This window comes from Canis lupus, chromosome 32, assembly GCF_048164855.1.
Source record: "Canis lupus baileyi chromosome 32, mCanLup2.hap1, whole genome shotgun sequence".
Taxonomy (NCBI): Eukaryota; Metazoa; Chordata; class Mammalia; order Carnivora; family Canidae; genus Canis; species Canis lupus.
Window position 1 is genome coordinate 22586429 of NC_132869.1, and position 21377 is coordinate 22607805.

Below are 21377 nucleotides of genomic sequence, written 5' to 3' on the forward strand. Positions count from 1 at the left end.
GGAGACAGAACCTTAATCAGAGGATTTACTACACAGACTGGGAAGTGCTATGACTGAAGTATAAACGACATGGGTGGAGCACAAAGGAAGGAACAAACATGAGGGATCCAAGAAAGGAACTTCTTTAATTAGTTAGGGGTTACCTATTTGGTTTTATCTCCCTATGCACTTTTACAAGAGGGGAGGGACAGAAGCAAGGAGAGCCTCAGAATACCTAAGAATCCCTTTCCAGAAGGCAGTGGTTCTCAGCAGGATTGGTACTGCCCCCTAGGGGAATGCTCTAGGAAATGCTGAGCCAAGGAACATTGGTTTCCCCGATGATTGTGGAGATGCTGGCATTTAATGGACAGGGACCAGAAATGCCAGAAGTCATGCAGAGCTTAGGACAGTCCTTCACAATGAAAAATTGTCCTGACATTTTACATGGTTTCCACATATTCCATTGGACGTTCATGAAACTGAAAGCCCTGTTTATCATCTCCTGAGCTCAGATTCTTAACTTTATTTTACACATAGAAATCTTTCAAAGTTTGTAATATATCCTGAATTTTCCAGGAAGGCCACTAACCCTGTATATCAAGAATGGCTAAATCTGGCGGCCACTCTTGTCCATATCTTTTTTGTTGTTGTCGTTGTTGTCCATATCTTTGCCAAGAAAATCCATCTGCAGAGCTATGTCACTGACACCACCACCACGTGGAATCTGCATTTACAGCTGGTGTCCTAGCAATCGGATGTGTGCTGGTCAGCATTTTTATTATATCTTTTAGTGTGGTCATGCCCAAGCTTTTACCTATTGATACACATGTTATTTTATCATAAATTACTTACTCTTTATTTTTTCTTTAAATTCTATATAAATTATATATGTGGAGAGGTTATATTACTTACGAACTTCATTTTAAGATTATAAGGGGGGGGGGTGCAATCACATACTATTGGCTATGGACTCCATGCTAGGATTGAGAGAGTTGAAAACCACAATACTAAAATTGTGGTTAAAATTTAAAATTAAAATTCCAAGACCAACCTCACTCAGATGAAAATAAACCTAGGAGGCCTGAAAGGTATTCACCATTACTGTGCTCTTACATATATTCTGCTAAGGAGCACTTTTACAGTGCCCCCAGATTTGCAGGGCTGTCTGGCTGGAGGACAGTACATATGAAAAGTCCATGTTCACTTGTATTAGGTAAAAGAGAAAAAAAGAAAGGTAACAACTCTTTAAACTAACTGCCTTCATTTCTTGTAGCTTTTTCTCAGAGTTTGAAAATGAAGTACTCTGCCTTGTTGTTGGTTTGTTTTTTGCTTTTTGAATTTTTGTTTGTTTGTTTTGTTTTGGGGTGTTTTTGCCTTCAAACATCTGACTATTAATTTTTTCCCGGTGGCTTTCTAGACAGATAAATTACTCCTAAACTAAATAGATAAATTTGAAGAAATACCTCTGAATTAACACTTTAGAAAAAAAAAAGTCACCCCTTTAATGATCTTTTCCATTCTCTTCCTACCTACAGACTATTAACATATGATTTAGCATTTCTTCCATTCTGCCTAGACTAGTTCTTTAATATATGTCTGTCACTGTCATTCATCATTCATCTGCTCACTCAGGCAACAAACATTTAATGAGCACCCATCATGCCCCACGTGGTGCATTAGCAGCTAGGAGCACAAGATTAATAAGTTCCAACTTTTGCCCTCAAGGAGTTCAGAGAGGTGGGAAGGAAAGGCAAATAACAAACAATTAGAGTGCCAGATGATATACACCATTTTAGAAGGCTATATAAGAAGTGTAAAAAGTAATGTAACTGAAAATTCCAGTACCTTCCATTGAACCTTAGACATAAGTGCTTACCAAGAGATTTTTTAAATTATCCAGATTGTTCCAAGAATGAAAATTGGGCAGATACATTGATGAGTTAAAATGGAAAAATAAGGCTCCTGCCAGCAAAGTGAATGACATTCTGATTGAATGGCATATTCCAATGGCATGAGGAGAGAAATGGATCATTTTTTCTTCAGCCAGCATTCTCTAGCAAGATTGCCTTGGCATGTGCCAGGGACTGTGCTATCTGCTGAGAATACAGAGCCGACTAAATCCTTGTTTTGTTTTTATCTCAAGGAATTTAGTTGTACCATTTTTTTTTTCCAGAACTAGGGATGCATATCCATATTGGCTAATGGGATTGGATTTGATGGAGGAACTAACAGCACACAAGTTCCAGGCTCAGGGATGGAATCAATAGGGAGGAAGCTGACCCAGCTGAACAGGTTGTCAAAAGGACTCACTTAGCAGCATAAGGACTACCGGCTACAAGAGATCAAGAGTGAGCCAGAAGTCCCAAGGGAGTCATACAAGCCAGAACCCAGGGTGTGAATCCAAATACCAAGGAAAGAGTGTTTGAGGCAGCTCCTTAAATACTCCCATGGAGAACTGTAGCAGAATGAGGAACAAGTGGACACATTTCAAGTGAGGCTTGGGGCCCTCTAAAAACCTCAGACTGAAATCAAATCATGACAAAATGAGTAGTGGAGAGCCAAACAATCAACCATGAGGAAAGAGAAGTGTTCTGTGTGGTTACAAACTAGATTCATTCCTGTGTCTATTTTTAATTTCTTGTGAGCCTGCTGTGTATATCACTTGATCCAAGGATGGTGACGATTGGAAAACACAATTTCAGTGGGTATTCAAGCCTATGTATGGCCAGCCGCTAAAGAAATGCAATCAGCTGATTTTCCCTGTGTCCCTTTTCTCTTACTAATTAGGAGTTGGCTGAATCTTTAGTATATGGTATCCCATGGTCCATCCATTCATCCATCCACTCAATAAACACTTATTACCAGCTACTAGGTAAAGCATCATCCTAAGGGATGGGAGGAAAAAAGATAAATAGACCTGACCCCTGTCCTTGAGGGGTCACTGTTGGGAGGCCAGTCTGAGCTCAGAAGAACAATAGTACAAAACACATCGATTTCAGCGACAGAATCTAGATCACTTTTTCTTTGTCAATAAATTTAAATGGGTATGCAGACAATAATCAATAAAGTGGTGCCTGCACAACTGTTACCAAGGAAATATTTAACTCAATTCCTTGATGCTACCGTCTGTGTGCAGTCGGGCCAGGTTGGCATTCTGATTGCTCATGAGGAAAAAAGACGATGAAATACTCTAGTTCATATGCCAAGATGAAAATCATCAATCTCAATCTCTGTGAAAGATGAAACTACTTTTGGAAAAAGAACAGTGAACTCTATCAGTCTTTCTAAGGCAATGCAATCTTGTAGATGATACAGAGAGGGCAGAGGCAGTGGAGAAGTTCAGAAGAATTTATATAGGGGAAAAGGGAAATGATGAAATTTCTCCATCAGTTTTACAGGAAGCTAAAAATAATACAGGACATATATTCAAATCCAAATGACAACTGTGTTTTTTGAAAGGTATGTAATGTATTCTAGGTCTAAATAACTGATTTGCTTATCATAAATAAATTCATCTTCATCTAACATATGAATACCTTGATCTTTCTGTAAGGTTATGCAATTCAAATTGATCTGTAAAAATAAAATTTTATATTTCCTCTTTTCTTCCTCTGCCAACTCAACCCAAACCCCCTTTGACACACATATATATATATATGTGTGTGTGTGTTTTACTATATATATATTTACTATATATATATAGTAAACCTTTAAAAAAAAAAAAAAAAAAAAAACCTTAGGTAAAATCTACACCCAACATGGAGTTAAAACTCCCAACCCTGAGATCAAGATTCGCAGGCTCTACTGACTAGCCAGACAGGCACCCCTGGGTATGCTGAATCTTTTTTACTTCTAACATTTCTAGTTCCCAGGTGTGGAACTTTCTGTTTTTTAACCACTAGGACTTATATTTATATAAATTTAAATTCTAAATAAAAGGCTTTAGTATTAAGTACATCTTTAGTGGAATAGCTTATAGTGCCACACCCAAAGGTTAGTAGAAATTAGCTATTGGATATTTGTTTGATTTATTTCTTCATGAGAATCCTTCCCCTGTTGTTTTGCCAAGTATCTGGGTTCCCGCTGCCTTGTGACCCCCAACCTGGGTAATGTCTATCTCTGTAACTGTCATATAGGAAGCACATAAACATTGGTAAATATTTGTTAACTTTAGAGATAGTGAAGGAGAATTGTGGTTAAGTGGGAGGCAATGCCCACTAGGGACAACAAACCCAAATTCTGAAGCCATGCTGAATATTTTTGACACCTGGTTCTGCTGTTTGTTGGTAATAAGACCTTAGGCAAGATACTTAACTTTTTTATATCTATTTTCTCATCCGGGAAATGCATATACAATACTACCTATTCCCATGGAATAAAGGATCAAATAATTTGAGGTATGTGAAGTACTTAGAACATACTAAGCCTGGAGCATCTGGGTGGCTCAGTTGGTTAAGTGTCTGACTTCAGCTCAGGTCATGATCTCAGGGTTCTGAGATGGAGCCTCTGTGCTTAGTGGGAGTCTGCTTCTCCCTCTGCCCCTCCCCAGGCTTGTGCGCGCATTCTCTCTCTAATAAATAAATAAAATCTTTAAGGAAAGAAAACCATACTAAGCCACATTAGTGTTAACTGTTTTTTTTTTTTTTTAAGTTTTATTTATTTATTCATGAGAGACACAGAGAGAGAGAGAGGCAGAGACACAGGCAGACGGAGAAGCAGGCTCCATCCATGCAGATAGCCTGACATGAGACTGGATCCTAGGTCTCCAGGATCACGCCCTGGGTTAAAGGCAGCGCTAAACTGCTGAGCAGCACCCCCTCCCCTGTCCCCCCTCCACCCCCCCGCCCCGCGCCCGGGCTACCCTGTTAGCTGTTTTCTTGTCATTATTTTTATCGTTATTCTGGAAGGCTGAGGCTTAGGAAAGGAAGGCATTGGAGCAATGAGATTCAAAGAGGACACAGGTGTTTTCCAGAGAACAAATTAAAAGCCTATGGGTTTCTCTGTAATGTCCAGGTTCCTTATTCATTACATGTATTAATCAGATGATTCTTAGGAGAAGAAAAAGGCATAGGTGTCTTCCGTACTCTTAGCAAACAGTTATCTTCTCCCACTCCAACTTTTTCCTTGGCTAAATCATGTTCATCTTTTAGGTCTTGGATTAAACATCTTTTTCTCTAAGAAGGCTTTATGACACATGCATAAACATATATAAACACACACACACATACACACATACACACCTCCTGATGTAGCTTAAGGTAAGTTTGGCAATGCCATTTACATCTTCTTTGCTTAACCTTGCATTACCAGTCTTATCTTCAATCCATGATTTCTTGGCAAGAAATTTTTGTCCATTTTCTGATGGTTAGTTTAGTTAATACTAGAAAATAAAATCTATAGGTCATCTAGACAGGGACAGTTGAACACAGCAGGGACAGCCTTCTGTTAAGTGGGTTTTCCACTCTTCTTTCAATATACCTAGAATACCATATGTGAGTCATACTGCACTGCTTGACATAGGCATCAAGTCAGGGTACCAGGGTCAACAAGTATCAAATCTTTTTTTGTTTGAAAAAATATAAGTATAGACTTTCATTATCTTATTCATCCATATCTAATCTATCAGCAAATACTGTAAGTTGAACCTTCAAAACACATTCAGAACCACCATATTTTTTCTAAGCTGCCATCATCTGGGTTAGCATAATGGCCTCCCCACTGGTCTCCTTGCCTTTATCCTTGGCCCCTGAACTGCAGGCAACATGATCTCATTCAAATATGTGCCCTTTGTTTGTTTAAATCGTCTTCTATCTTGCTCAGAGAGAAAGCCTAAGACCTTACTATGACACTCAAGGCTTTCAATGGTATGTCCCCCATTACTTTTCTGCTTCCATAAAGAAGAATTCATTGGCCTTCTTGTTTAGCCTGGAGAGCTCACAGAGGATGGAAGATGCATTTACTATAAAGACAGTCAAGAAAGTTTCCCTGTGAGGTAGTTTCAAAGCCTTTCCACAACTAGGCAGATATCCTTCTAAGAAACTCAACAGGCAGAGGAAGCCTGTCCTGATCCAGTCCTTCTGCTGATGGGTACCAGGACCAGAAAACTGTTCTGTTGAGTAGATGTTTATTTCCTTTACTTACCACAAATGCATGGTTTTATTTAAACAAAGAGCACATTTTCATTATTTAATTTTGTAGAGAAGTCTTTGAAAACGATGCATGTAATAAAGATTATTTGCAGTACCCATATTTGATGCATCATCTTCATGACTACACAGTTTAACGTGAATTTAAATTCAGCCAATAATTTCAAAGTGACAGTTTTATCTACAAAGCCTCCATTTCTATTTCAACCAATTTATTTAATGGAACAATTTAGAGCACTTGTTTAAACTGATCCAAATCACACTCAAAAAAAAAAAATAAAGGGAAATAACTTTCAAATGCATTTTAATAACAGAAACCACTGCTGTTTTTAAAACAATGAATCTGAGCTTCAAATGTGAATGTTAATTCTACAATTTCTTATTAAATAGATGAAGAAAGAGAGCAATGTAACTGTTATAAAAATGTAAACTCAGATAAAGTCCAGCACACATAAATTCCATGAAATATTGATACACAAATATTAAGACCTCAAATAAAATACATGTTGTGAAATGTAACAAGTGAAAACACCAAAAATAAATAAGATACAAAATTGTAAAGTTCAAATACACATTATACTTCAAATCTTACTTCACTTGATTTGCATTGCTTTCTAGATGAATCTCATGTTCAAAAAGTCCAAGAAACCTGGTGATTTTCTTTATTATAAGGGTGGAGACGGCAATGATTGAACACTCTGCATTTTCTTTGATAATAGAAAGTATGATTTATGAGAGGAGAATAAAAATTTAAGAAAAAACACTCAATAAATTATTCAATTCTCAGATCATGCTGATTTAAAGTAAATTTCCTTCATGCTGCCAGTATGGAAAATGCAGTTTACTGGATTAGAACACAGAGTTTAAGAGACTATATGGGTTTGCCTCCCTGTTTTTTTTTTTTTTTTTAATTTTGTGACTCTAGACAAGGCACATCAACTCTTTTAAGCCCCACTTTATCCATTTTTGAAAAATGGGATAATAATAGAAACAATGTCTCAAAGTACAAGATATACACTACTAGTGGCATTGAAGATAGCAGACATAGGGATAGACTTTTTAAAAATACTATTTATTTTAATGTGTCTGAGAAAGATAAATAATTAGTATGTTAAAAAATGTACAGAGGCAATTTCTCAGGATAAGCCTGGGTAGCATATGGGAATCTCTTTTTCAGAGAGTAGTTCTTTTCAGTGCTCCTCTGAAGCTTCATTTCTATGAACATGGACATTTAAAAAACTGCAAAATTGTTTACACAAATGACTCAAATGATGGGCAGAAAGTCAGGGTTCATATGAATTATGCAAGAATTAAAGGGAAAAGTAAGGTAACATTCAGAAAGTACTTAGCATAGTTTTTGGAGTATATTAAGAGCACAGTAATTGCCATCCTTATTATAATCTATTATAATCCTTATAATCTATTATTGCCATATTACTATAATGCAAATCAACCAAATGTACTCCACTCTAGCATAAAAGGAGCTTCTGAGTATCCACACATAATAAAGCCATCTATTACTTTCCAAACAATTTACTAATAAGATGCATTAAGAAACTAAGAAACCAAGGGGTGCCTGAGTTGGTTAAGCTTCCAACTCTTGATTTAGAGTCAGGTCATGAGATCCAGCCCGGCAGTGGGCTCCCCATTCAGCAGGGAGTCTACTTGAGATTCTCTCTCTCCCTCTGCCTCTCCCCTCCACCTCTCAGCCCTTGCAGTGTGCATCCATGCATACGATCTCCCTCAAATGAATAAACAAAATCTTCCAAAGAGAGAGAGAGAGAGAGAGAGAGAGAAGAAAAGCTAAGAAATCAAGAAAGAATAAAAGAAATGATGTTGGGGAAGGATGAGGGCAGGAGCTCACAAAGGACAAATGAGCAAGGATCTGAAAATAAAACAACATAAACCATTTGTCATAAGGATATTTGGTAATAGGTTGTAGTGACACTGGATCTAAGTAAATTTGCCTATAAACTCTGAGGAATAATCACACCTGGGTGAATAGTACCTACACCATCCCCTTAATCTTTGTGGGTTTTTTTATATATTTTTTAAGATTTTGTTTATTTATTCATGGGAGATACAGAGAGAAAGAGAGGCAGAGACACAGGCAGAGGGAGAAGCAGGCTCCATGCAGGGAGCTCGACGTGGGACTTGATCCCGGGTCTCCAGGATCACGCCCTGGGCTGAAGGCGGCGCTCAAACACTGAGCCACCAGGCTGCCCTCCCCTTAACCTTTGAATCAGGACATTTGAAATAAATAAAATCACTTTTTTACTTATTTATTTATTTTAAATCTAACCAGTAATGCAGTACATACAGCTTAATAAAGGTACAAAACTTTCCTGTAATTTTACTAAATTTCTTTGGCTAGTTTAAAAAACAATTTTTGTTTGTTTGTTTTTTTCCAAATAAAGAGAAAGAAAGGCAATGTTAATATCCATTATAATAGTGCTTGGAAATTTTCCTTTTTAGTGCATGTTATGTGTTTCCACTTAATTGCAATTGCAGTTTGTATTTTCCAACAGGCAGTATTTCCCACAAAAATATGTGCTCAGCATTTGTGAATGTTTCATTTCTTTTAAATAAAATATTCTAAATTTCATCCACCAATATATAAAGCAACTTTAATATCTTTGTATTCTAATGTTATCACCAATTAATGTTAATTTTCTTTTAATTATTGGAAAAGGTTCATTCAGTAATGATCCAAAGATAGTTAATATCTAACTTAAAATCCAGATGTCTTTAGTCATGACAACACCAAATTCCATAGTATATTTCTTATACCTGAAAATTAGTTGGGAACAGAAGACAGCCCAATCTGGTGAAACTTCAAATAGTGGGTAAGCCACGTGATAGTGGAACTTATTAAAAGCTTCAACTTGATAACCCACCATGAATTTCTCACCCAGAAACGATGGTTATGGGCCAAAGGATAAGGTATAAACTCAAGCTTAGGGATAAGGCATATAAATGCCACCTAATGACAGTTAACATATGATGAATGATATGAGCGGTCTTTGGGGAGCTGGAAGAAACATAATGACACTACAGGTGCCTCACCAAATGAATCAAGAACCCCCATGCACTTACCGAAAATTAATTTAAAAAAGGACATTTCTCTTCTTGCTTGAAAGGTGTAATACAACTACAATTACGTGATATGATCAAATGAGCTCCGTAAGTGGGTGGATTTACCAGATAATTAAAGCTAATTTCTGGACAAGAGACAAACAAATGACTTGAAATTGCCATTGAGCTTTATCAAATTGCTTATTGAATTTACCATCTTCAGTGACTTTCTTGGCACTAGGAAATATTCTATCTATTTTGATCTTTGGCTTTTGCTTAAGAAGGCTTTCCCTGTTACATATACTTTTTCACTATTTAATGTAATAGATCTTTAAGAATATCCTTTTTCACTATTTAATGCTGTCCCAATCAGTAATTTTATAAAAATAATAAGAAAAAGCTGTAATAGATCTTTAAGAATGACACCTGTTCTATGACTCAACATTTTAAATATAGCAACATTTTTCTGAGTCCCAAATAAATAAAAAGAAAATCCCTTTCTGAGGGCTAAAGAAATATTTAATAATTTTTAACAACCTGGAACATGTAAATTTGTAACATGTTTCCCTGAAAAAAAAATATTTAATTATAAGTTAACTTGTTCATCAAAAGCTTACTGGTGAAGTTGAAAACTAAATTTGGGGGCAGCCTGGGTGGTTCACTGGTTTAGCGCAGCCTTCAGTCCAGGGCGTGATCTTGGAGACCTGGGATTGAGTCCCACATTGGGCTCCCTGCATGGAGCCTGCATCTCCCTCTGCCTCTCTCTCTCTCTCTCTCTCTGTCTCTCATGAATAAATAAATAAAATCTTAAAAAAAAAAAGAAAAATTTGTCTTCTTTCTTTTTAACTATTTTTTTTTAAGTCACAGCTAATGGGCTCAAAAATCAATTAATGTTTTACAGCAGAAATTGAGATTCACTTGCTAGCCATGAACCATAAACATTATCATTATGAAGTTACAATGACAAAATTTGTTACAAAATCAAGTGGTCCACCTATAAATCAGTTTAATTTTAGTTTCTACTACATTTCTTATTTTTAGAAAAGAAAAAAAAAAGCTGGCACACGGCTACTTTCAAGGTAATCAAGTGGAAAAAATTTAGGACCCATTATTATGAAGGTATTCTTAACATATGTCATTAAGCTATTAGTGTTAATCCTGTTTTCATTTTTAATTATTTAATTTGAAAATATTTCTATAAACAAATTCAATTTGTGTTCTAGAAAATATTTATTGATTATAATAGAATTTAGAAAAATTTTTTAGAAACTTGAAATTATCAGAAGAAACTGATAGGAGAATAGGTCAGAAACAGGACACTTGGCTCAGTTTTTGCAGAAATGATATATTGTGAACTCATATTCTGAATGCACTCTAAGTAGTTGAAAAAGTTCTGATGAAAGTGCATGCCAATAAATTTTGCACTTACTTTGCAGAGGCCAGGTGTCTGTAGCACACTGTAACTGTATCTCCTCCCCCTGGGTCCATTCTGTCTTCTGCAGGATCTGCCTCATCTCACAGTGAATGTCCTCTGTCATGGACACTGGTTGACTGCTGACTGGTGTCTTACTCAAGGTCTTCATATGCTGTTGAACTTCCGCCAAGAGAACAGCTTGTATTACTTCCGTTACCTATAAAGTTTTTTTTTTTTTAATAATTTTTTGTTAGTATTATTACAAATGCTTGGAGTCTTACATCAAACTAAGAGCCTGGCATCTTCACTTAAATAGTTTTCATAGAAAGTGGACCACTCCCTTCCACTAGAATTAGCATCTGAAACAATTGAAATGCAGATACTGAGCACTGGAACCCAAACCATTTCACACTGTTCTATTAACACTAGAGATTCTAAAAGGAAAGTTGAAAGGAGTCCTCAGTTTTCTTTAGGATTCTTTCTTCCCACCAGAAGATAAAGAAAATTAATTTGAAGATATTATATTGCTCATAAAGACAAATTTATCTCCTCGAAGTATGTCTGGCTCTAAAGCACTATTTAGCTAAAAACACTTGATTTAAACTTAGGTTTAATACAGAAAACTAAAGACAAGATTTTAATAATAAATCTCACTAAATTGTGTGTAGGTGTACATGGTTTTACAGAGTTCAAAGCCTTCCTTCCAATTATTGTATATATCCAGTCAAGGATCGGTGATTGGGTTGAGGGGAAGGGGAATGCTTGTCACAGGCATCTAATCCAATATCTTCTTTTTTTTAAAATGAAGAACCTGGGATATTATATCCCATAGATATGGTGGACAGGCCTTCTGACCCCTGATTTCTACATTATTTGTATTATATGTCCTCCCAAGTTTCTTTACCTTTATTCCTTAGTAAAACATCAGTGACAATGCAGCTTAGTCTCTTCCTGTCAAAATATGAGGCAAGGTCCAGCAGAATTCAAATAAAGCCAAGAGCCGAATCAGTGAGACAATAGGAAGGACACCACTGATGTCAGTGAACTTGGGACACTTTTCTATTATCCTTCTTTGGGTGACAGTTAAATCTTTCCTATGACCACACCCCAATGCCTACTCTTTTTTTCCCTCAGAAGACTGCCCTGTGTCAAGTTGACTCATGTTCCACCATTGCCACCATCCCCTCTGCATTATCCCCAGTCTACCCCTAGGATACCTTCAGCTAGGGCTTTGAGTGGAACAACACCAGCTGATCTAGAGATGCTGACATCAAAAGCAGAAAAGGTATTCAGCTAAATATTAATTCAGTCTTGTATGTGCCATGGTAGCACATGCAATCTTCAGGTTCCAGGGACACTCAGAGAGCTTAGCTTACGTTGATGGCAAATGCTCTCTTGAACTGCCTGCCAGGGCAGAAGGAGCAGGGTGCTTGACTTTTAAATATAGGAAGCTACATAAAAGTATCAGAGCAGCCTCCTGATCTCTGATCATCCCCTGTTCTTGTGTACTCCAATGTTCACACTCAAATACTTAGGTAGGTTATGAAAAAAGGCTAATAGAGGATGTGTTTTTACTATTGCTACCAAGTCTACCAACACTGCAGGACTTCCTGTCACAATACAGGTAGGCACAGGATCCTTATTATGCATATCCTATGATGAGATACTCAACATTGTAATAACTATTGCAAACCATGGTTCTAACATACAGTTCTACATATTATGATACTGGTGAATCATGCATTAATATCTACCATGTGATGATATATATATATTATGTATTAGATATATTTACAAACATATACTTTCCTCTATTAAAATAAATGAACCGTGCTTATTATGTATATCATATGATGGGACAAACTATATTAATTATTCATGAACAATTTTGCATCACCGAATTTATTTTGCTTTAATTTTGTCACACATTTTATTTGATAACACTACTTCCAAGATGAGGATGGTATGGTAGAAAGAACTCTGAATCAAAAATGAGAAAGCCCGAGTTTCTGATCCAACTATTACAGTTATCACAAAGGCAACTTTTGCCAAGTCATATACTACTCTGAGACTTCATGTCCTTCCTCATAAAACAAAGTCCATGATGCTGAGTAAGGCTAGGATGAAAACTTTCAATCACAGAAACCTGTATGGAACTTGCTTTGTCCCTATCTATAAATCAGGAGGATATTGATATCTTCAGACCTATAAAACATCCAGACTGTGGCCTATCCTTCAGAATGTGCAGATTGGCCATATGCTCCCATGGGATCATGTCTGCCTTCTCGCACTGGAATTATTACCATCTCTGAGGAGCAACTACAATGCGATTTAGAATGTCTGATACCACTGGATAACAGCTTGGGTCAATATTCTTTCCTAAAAATATGTAAGGATGTATGCAATTTCATTGAATATTTCTAATTATTGAATTGATATATCATGACCACATTTTTAACTTTGTATTTTGGGGCTTGTTGACATATTTGCCATTATCAATGCATATTATAAGAATAAATAATAATAAATAAACAATGAGTACAACTGAAAACAAGAGGAAGTTGAAATAATTGAATAAAACGTATTAACCATAATGAATAGGATACTCAGTCACAAAACTTAAAAGCGAATATTGAATGGCATACACCCAATTAGCAACAAACTCAAACCCACACTTTGTACTCAGTGTGAAATCAATACTCAGCATGGTTCCAATCCACGGACAGATGGTACATCTTATAAGCATGCAATAATGTTATCACAGTATCTGGTATACAGTAGGTATTAAATAGATGCTAATGGAATTGAAATAGATTCTGTACTCAAAATATAAAGTGTAGAAAGTAGAATTTATTGATAATTTCTGACTATCAATACTTAAATCTCTCTAGTACATAAATATAGTAGATACATTTTGAAGGTAGTTAGTAGGGATAGAATTTTCCCCAACAAAATATAAAATTTTTAGACAATATATTATATAATTTTTTGAATTTAATAGTGAGCTAGAACTGAAAGCACTATGGCTATAAAGCTGTCTTCCAAATGCATAGAAATAATTTTCTTTGAAAAGACAGATGTGTAAAGCATTACACTCTTATGAGGGAATGCGTACAGATTTAAGTGAAGATTTACAAATCCATTGGCTGGAAAGAGACAGCCACAAATCTGGGTCATATACTTATTACTAGAGTATTACTATGCCTAGGAAAGCTAAAAATTTTAATGGTTTTCTGCTAAAACCTGGACATAGCAAAGTTCTGTAAAATAGCACAGAGCATTATGAAGACTCATGAGATCTCCTGTGGCCTGCTTGTGGTTCCAATGTCCCGATTTTCTAGGAGAAAAGCATTTTCTCAACACTCAGTTTCACATCAACTTTTCATGTCTTTGCATCATCTCCTGTAAAAGCAATATTTGTTCCTAGAGACATGGATATCATGATTTCACCCACTGGTGTTAGATTATAAAATCTAGTGAAGCTTCAGAAACACACAAATTAGCAATCCCAAAACCTTACTGTTGCTTTTCCAGCTTTTATTTCTCTGTTGGGTAAATTTCATGCATTAGAAGCAAAAGAGACAATCTCTAGACAAACTCATTCATCTGCAAAATTAACAGATTCTTCCCCCTTCCATAAAGTACCACCTCTTCAATTTCTGAGATAGGATTTTACTCTTTTACAGAAGCATTCCATTACCACCTAAAATAGGTTAAAAAGTAGATTCAGCTTAACATGATTTGACTAACTGCTTAAATGAACAGCTTTATAAGGTATTGGAAGATTGGTTAATGAAGCATTTAAATGAGGCTATAAGAGCCTCTGTTGTTCCCAAAGGACCCAGGAATTATCATTCCCATTTTACACGTGAGGAAAATAATCAACAAGTTACATTTATCTTCCAGAATTATTCATCAGGTTAGTGGCAGAGATGAGAGAAGAACTTTGAAGCTTAGACTACCTATAAAGTGAGTAATAAGTGCTCTGGTAATGTTTGTCACACTGCCAGACTTTTACACAAGGTCATACAATCATAGAACCTTAAAGGTCCATTAGTCCAAACATGTCCAAACCACATTAAAATTTATATGAAGGTCAAATGAACAATTACAAAAGATCTTTAGTTAGAGCAATTCAGGATAAATTTCCTGTTGAATTCTTTTCCTTCATGATTTCTCCCCCCTCATTGAGGAATTCTTAGGCTACTGGGGGGAAAAGAAATCTTACCTTTAATAGAGACTCTTAACTGATCGCTAGCATGCTGATAAAGTCAACATGTACTAATGTTTATTTGATTGTCACAGAGGCTTTTTGCATAGCTATTTATTCATTCATTAAATATTTATTGACAGGCTGCTGTGACTACTGCTTTTCTGGGCATTGGTGATGGAAGGGTGAATGAGATGGACCAAGTCCCTGTTCTCAGCAAACTTCTAGGACAGCAAGAAGACAGAAGATAAGCAAGCAAAAAAGCAAATGGCATCACTTCCATTAAAAGCCTGCAACAGGGATGCCTGGGTGGCTACAGTGGTTGAACGTATGCCTTTGGCTCAGGTTGTGATCCTGGGGTCCTGGGATCAAGTGCTGCATCAGGCTCTCCAGAGGGTGCCTGCTTTTACTTCTACCTATGTCTCTGCCTGTCTCTCTGTGTCTCTCATGAATAAATAAATAAAATCTAAAAAAATAAATAAATAAAAACAATTGCAACAAAGAAAATAAAACCAGGGTGATGCCCTGGTAACTAGAGGCATGGGGTAGGGGAGGGTGTGGTGAGAACATGAGTCAGGGAATCAGGGAAAACTTCTTTGAAGAGTTGTTTTTTGAGCAAAGACCCAAATGATGAATGGAAAAATGAGAATTCCAGCCCAAGAGCACCGTAATGGCCTGAGGTAGAAATGAGCTTTGTGTATTGTAAATAAAAACATCAGTGTGGCTAGTTAGAGCTTCAGGGGAGAATGATGAATGAAGAGGTTAGGCTGGTGGCAAATCATGTAGAAACTTGTAGGCCATAGTAACAAGTTTCCCATTCCAACTGTGTTTATTTGGTTTTGTAGTGTCAACCCCACACTGTGTCCTAACACTCTTTGTTTTCCTGTAACTAAGAATAAACATTTGTAATTGGAATTATTGCTATGCCTGTCTTGCAAATTTGACATTTATTAAGTTCATGAAGGAGAATAAAGTTCTGATAATCATTCATTTAATCAATGCACATATATTTATTGTACAATGTACAAAGCTACCTGGTAAGCTTTTAGGATCCACAAAAACCTTCAAAGAGATAAAAGGACTTAAACTGGGCCTTGAAGAAACCCGTTCTCTCAAGCAGCTTACGGATGAGGTAACTCTCAAGGTAGAAAAATGATTCCTAGTACCCATACCAAATTCCTAAGCCTAGGAAATTTTATGTCATGGCAAATGTTGAAATCAAATAATAGACAATTTGGCCACAAATTGAATTTCTTTCCTTTTTTTTTTTTAAGATTTTATTTATTTATTCCTGAGAGACACAGAGAGAGAGACAGAGACATAGGCAGAGGGAGAATCAGGCTCCCTACAGGGAGCTTGATGAGGGACTTGATCCCAGGACCCCGGGATCATGACTGAACTGAAGGCAGCCACTCAACCACTAAGCCACCCAGGTACCCTAACAAACCGAAATTTCAATAGGCAATAAGTTACCTGTAACAACAGTAACCTTCCCTCCTGAGGCCCTCTATTCATCCCACCTCATCTGGTGTGTCCTTGCACATGTCATTTTTCACTTTTTCCCTCATTATCAGTCTCTGCATTAGTCCTGTTACATGAAATGCCCTGGGAAGAAATATTTTGTAAGGACAACAGTAGCCACTTACGGGTACTCTCAGGTTAAGGGCAGTATGAATGAACCACTCACAGAATGGAAAGGAAAGCAAGGAGCTCTTCTAATAACTTCAAGAACATGCACTGTATCATACCTGCACAGACTGGTCTCTCCAACAGGAAATTAGCTTCAAAAGTGAAATATCAGCTTCAGGTGTATGGGATTCATTCTTACCTAGAAATACAGAAAACATATTTGTATCTCAAGAGTATTAAAAAATGGATACAACCCAATGATCCTTAACCCTGGCTGCCTGTTAGAATCACCTGGGGAGCATTTTTTCCATAAACACCAATGTCCAGGTTCAATCTTTCAAAAATTCTGATTTAATCAGCCATGGGGGGAGAAGAGGGCAGGCATTAAGTACTTTGTAAAAGTAACTCAGGTGATTTTCATGTGTGACCAGAGTCAAGAACCATTTACTAATTTATATGTATTTCTAGCAGTTATGCTAATACATATTTACATCAAATCAAATTCATCCTTATGCCCTAAACCCATCTTTGTAACTTTTGGCAATGGAGTACAATGAATAATGATCCCACCCAAAGCAGATTGCCAAATTTTACAATTCCTCCCTCATGCAAATAGATCCTGAAATACTACCTTCCCATGAATCAGCACCTATCACATGGAAATCATATAAAAGATTTCCTTTGATTTGTCCTTACCCAGCTATACTACTTTGATCAATAGATATAGCACTTATGTTTTAATTTGACTCATTTTGTTATGTATTGTTTCTCTTAAGTTTGCCCTTTTGAATGTCCTTTCTATCTATTTGCCTTAATGTTCAGTGTGAAATTTTAAGAGTGAGCTAGAGCTTGGTTTATTTAAATTGATCCAGAGAGTGTCCAGCAGCCCCCTACACAAAAAAGCACTTAATAAGTGCCTTTTCATTAATTGAAAATGTACATATTATCATCCAAATGAAAAATTGATCAATTAAGGCTTTCTGATGGCTAAAGTATATTATCTAGGTGCCAGATCCTGGGAGTGAGATAAGGAAAAATGATGATGGCTTGCATTGGAGGGAAAATTACTCTAATTGTCTATTTAAATTAATATATTAATATGTGTTTGAAATTCTGGCATCAACTCTTTTAGTATTAGTACAGTGTGCTTTTCATTGAATTACCATTTTATACATTAATAGATATGTACATGTGTGTACATATGTACAAATATATATTTTCTAAATGTTTTATATTTTATACATGTATTTTTACATATCACATTAGTGGTCAAGGGAAGTGTGATAGAAAGTATTGAACATAATGTGAACTGAGAATGTTATAGAGATATATAAGAAACTTCTGACTTGTTATTGATATCGTTATTTTTCCCTGATGGAACATATGATGTGAATTTGAAATGACCAAGACCAGTGCATAAAACATGTAAGTACGATGGAGCATTATGATTTTGAAGTCATATTTTCCATTGCTTCATGAGCACAGCAGGTAAGAGAAAATTTTCTTTTGATCTCTCTCCTTCCCCCCCCTTCTCTCATTCTGTTGACCTTGTGACTCTACCATCAAAGCTAAATATTGGTCTCAACTGTAACTACTTACTGGCATCATGGGGTACTTCACAGTGCACTTTAATGTGATGTTAAAATTTTAATATGAGGTAGAAATGAGAGCCAACTTCTCTTGGCAATGTCAGTGAGCTAAAGAATTAATTGCAACATCAGGGGGAAAGATAAAAAGAAAACACCCCAGGCTTACCAATATTACTGAGTCACCATTTTTGCTGACAGAAGTGGGTATTGGTTCCTGTCAACTCTTTAGAATGAGCACCTCAGAGCATTATTTTATTCTTTAGGCTTGACTCTACCAAATTAATAGCATAAAGTGAACCCCTCCTTTCCCTTCACCTCCCATCTTCCAATTATTAAAACGCAAAACCATGTTTCCTTAGGACCTGAGTGAATCTGAAATGCTATAAATGCCACCTCTCAACAGGCGGGACACTATTCAATAATAACACTAGTTGCTCCTACTGCTCTGGTTGGGGCCCCCTTGGCTCTGCTTAGCAATTCTCTTGGTCTTTGCAGAAACCACTTATATAACGCCTTAAATTCTAATCCTTTTATTAATGTTATAGAAAATGAAAACAAGGATAAATGCCCTAAGGAGAGCTACTACTTAAGGAGGAGGCAGGCAACCCAGGCTGGGACCATTTAGAGGGGACAACAGTTGTAATCATAACTGAGAAGCATGCTGACATAATGCAAAGAGCAAGTGGTTTGGGACCAGACAGGGTTGACCTGGAAGCCTGACTCTTCTGCTCAACAGCATTTTGCCTCTGAGTGAGTCATCTAACTTCCCTGAGTTCAGTTTTCCTAAGGATACCACAGAGATGGTCCCTTCTACCGTTCAAGTTTGTTTATATATTGAGATAGTATGTGTAAAGCCATGAGCATAATTCTTTGAATATACTAGTCACTCAAAAATTGGAAGCTATTAATGAACTATCACTTTAAAATATTCCAAATATTCTTTTCAATAACTTTGAGAAGGCAGGCCCCTATGTACTATTGTTCAGAGCATGTAAATGTATCGATCATTTACTGCACAACTTTGGATACACCATGCACACCAAGTCTAGAATCTTATTCACATTTTACAAATATAGTAAATACTGCTTTTAAAGGAGTAAAAAACATGCCCAAAGCTGCATAAGTGGTAAGTGGCAAAACTAGATCTTAAACCTCAGCCATCTATTTCCAAGATGATTGTTCTATTTACTATTCACCCATTAATCCAAAGGTATTTGCTTAATTCCTTCAAGGCTTTGTTCTGAGAACTAGGGATACAGTAGTAAATAAAGCTGTCATAAAAAAATAATAACCCCCATGGAGCTTACATTTTAGTAGCAGGACATAGACAGCAAATGAAAAGAGAGATATTACATCAGAGAGTGAAAAGAATTATGGAAAACAGTAAAACAGGGAATGGGATAGAGTGTGCTGAGGAGAAAGAAGAGCACCTTGATTGATAAAATGACATTTGAGCAACAATGAAAGATGTAAGGTGGAGGCAGGATGCAGCAGGTTGGCCTCTGGGATCTGCGGAAAGAACATTCCAGGCAGCAGAAGAGTAGTGCAAAGCCCCTAAGACCTGCCTGTCTGTTTGGGTAAGAGTAAAAGGTCCAATGTAGCTGGAACATGCTAAACAAGGGATAAGTACAAACAAAGAGATGAGGTCAGATCGGAGTGGCATCGTGTGCAATAGTGGAAGCAGAACAGCCAGGTTATAAAGGGCCTTATATGTTATCCTAAGGACTGTGGCATTTATTTATTTATTTATTTAGGCTTTTATTTGGAGTGGAACAGAAGCTGCTGAAACATTTTAAACAGAAGCATAAGGTTCTGACTTAGTTTCCAATAGGTCATGTTGGCTGTTTGATTGTGAATAGAGTATGGGAAGAAGATATAGGAGCAGAGGAGTGGTTAGGAGGTTTCCAGGGTAGTCCAGGCAGGGGGAGATAAAGGCTACCGAGCGGGGTGGGGAGGTCACATAGGTAGAGAGAAACAGTCAGAATCAGGGATATATTATGAAGGTAGAATCAATATATTTACTAAAAGATTGGATGTGGGTTTTGAAAAAAGGAGAAAGTCAAAATTACACCAAAGTTCTTGGCCTGAACAACTAGAAGGGCAGTTTTGCCATTTACTGAATGAAAAAGATTTAGAGAAGGAGGTTTTGAGGATAAATTAGCTATTTGGCTTCAAAAGAAAATCTAAACACCAAGACTATTACTCAGAAGAATTCAAGGACCATTATATAACCTTCTGAAAAAGCTATAAAATTCTCTAATATAATAATCATTTATTTGGTAATAAAGATACTGATGTAATAAGCTTCCCCATAAATCACATGTGACCTTAATTTAATATCCAAATATTTCTTTTGCTGGAAAATTTTAGACTACAGGCATTTCAAAGATCATTTGTCTTATAATGTTATTTATTTATTTATTTATTTATTTTTTTAAACAAATTTCTTATTTATTTATTTATTTATTTATTTATTTATTTATTTATTTATTTATTTATGATAGTCACAGAGAGAGAGAGAGAGAGGCAGAGACACAGGCAGAGGGAGAAGCAGGCTCCATGCACCGGGAGCCTGATGTGGGATTCGATCCCGGGTCTCCAGGATTGCGCCCTGGGCCAAAGGCAGGCGCCAAACCGCTGCGCCACCCAGGGATCCCATAATGTTATTTATTTTAATAAAAACATCATATATATTTCAAATACAGAATACAAAAGTATAGCCATGTGAAATGCAAACTAAATCAAACAATAAATGCAAACACTGCTCATTCTAAACTGTAGCATGTGATCCAGTTATAGATAGACTAGTTATTTTCTATTTTATAGAGGAAAAATATCAGACTATATCTGTGAGTCCCTTACCATTTCGTAAGTAACCATAGAAGCTTGAAATATTCAAAATCTCATTCCCAGGACTTTTTGCCTTGTTGTGCACAGATTCCATTTTGAAAGACCTGCGGGGGAAAAAATAAAGGATATCATTAAAGATGTATGGAAAGTATTTTTAGAAATAAATTTAAAAATGAGTGCATGACCAATTCAAAAATTCAGGAATAGAACACAAATTATTTTTAGCACGTTATTTTTAACGTCGTCCACATTAATCTCTTTGGTAAATCTTACTCTCCACTTTGTTCCTACCTAAAATCTTAATCCCAGTTTTGAATCTTAGTTTACCGAATTTACCTTATGACTCACTTTTCCAGGAGGAGCCCCACTACGTTAAGTCATGTAATTTGTGACTAATGTAATATATTTTGAATTCTAATATGTTGGCATCTGCCAGAGTTCTTCCCAGGTAGTGTAAGACCTGATGAAGGCAGGCTTTACCCTAG

General features: G+C 36.5%; 1 protein-coding gene across 3 annotated transcripts in view; it reads right to left on the reverse strand.

Moving 5' to 3' along the window:
• WDR72 (WD repeat domain 72) overlaps positions 1-21377 on the reverse strand; it is a 221014-nt gene that overhangs the window by 71400 nt on the left and 128237 nt on the right. For all 3 annotated transcript variants that reach the window (XM_072808631.1, XM_072808628.1, XM_072808629.1), the window contains 3 exons: positions 20905-20996; positions 16573-16652; positions 10630-10831 (listed from right to left, as the gene is read on the reverse strand). In XM_072808631.1, coding sequence (XP_072664732.1) covers positions 10630-10831; positions 16573-16652; positions 20905-20996 — 374 coding nt within the window. The remainder of the gene's footprint in view (positions 1-10629; positions 10832-16572; positions 16653-20904; positions 20997-21377) is intronic.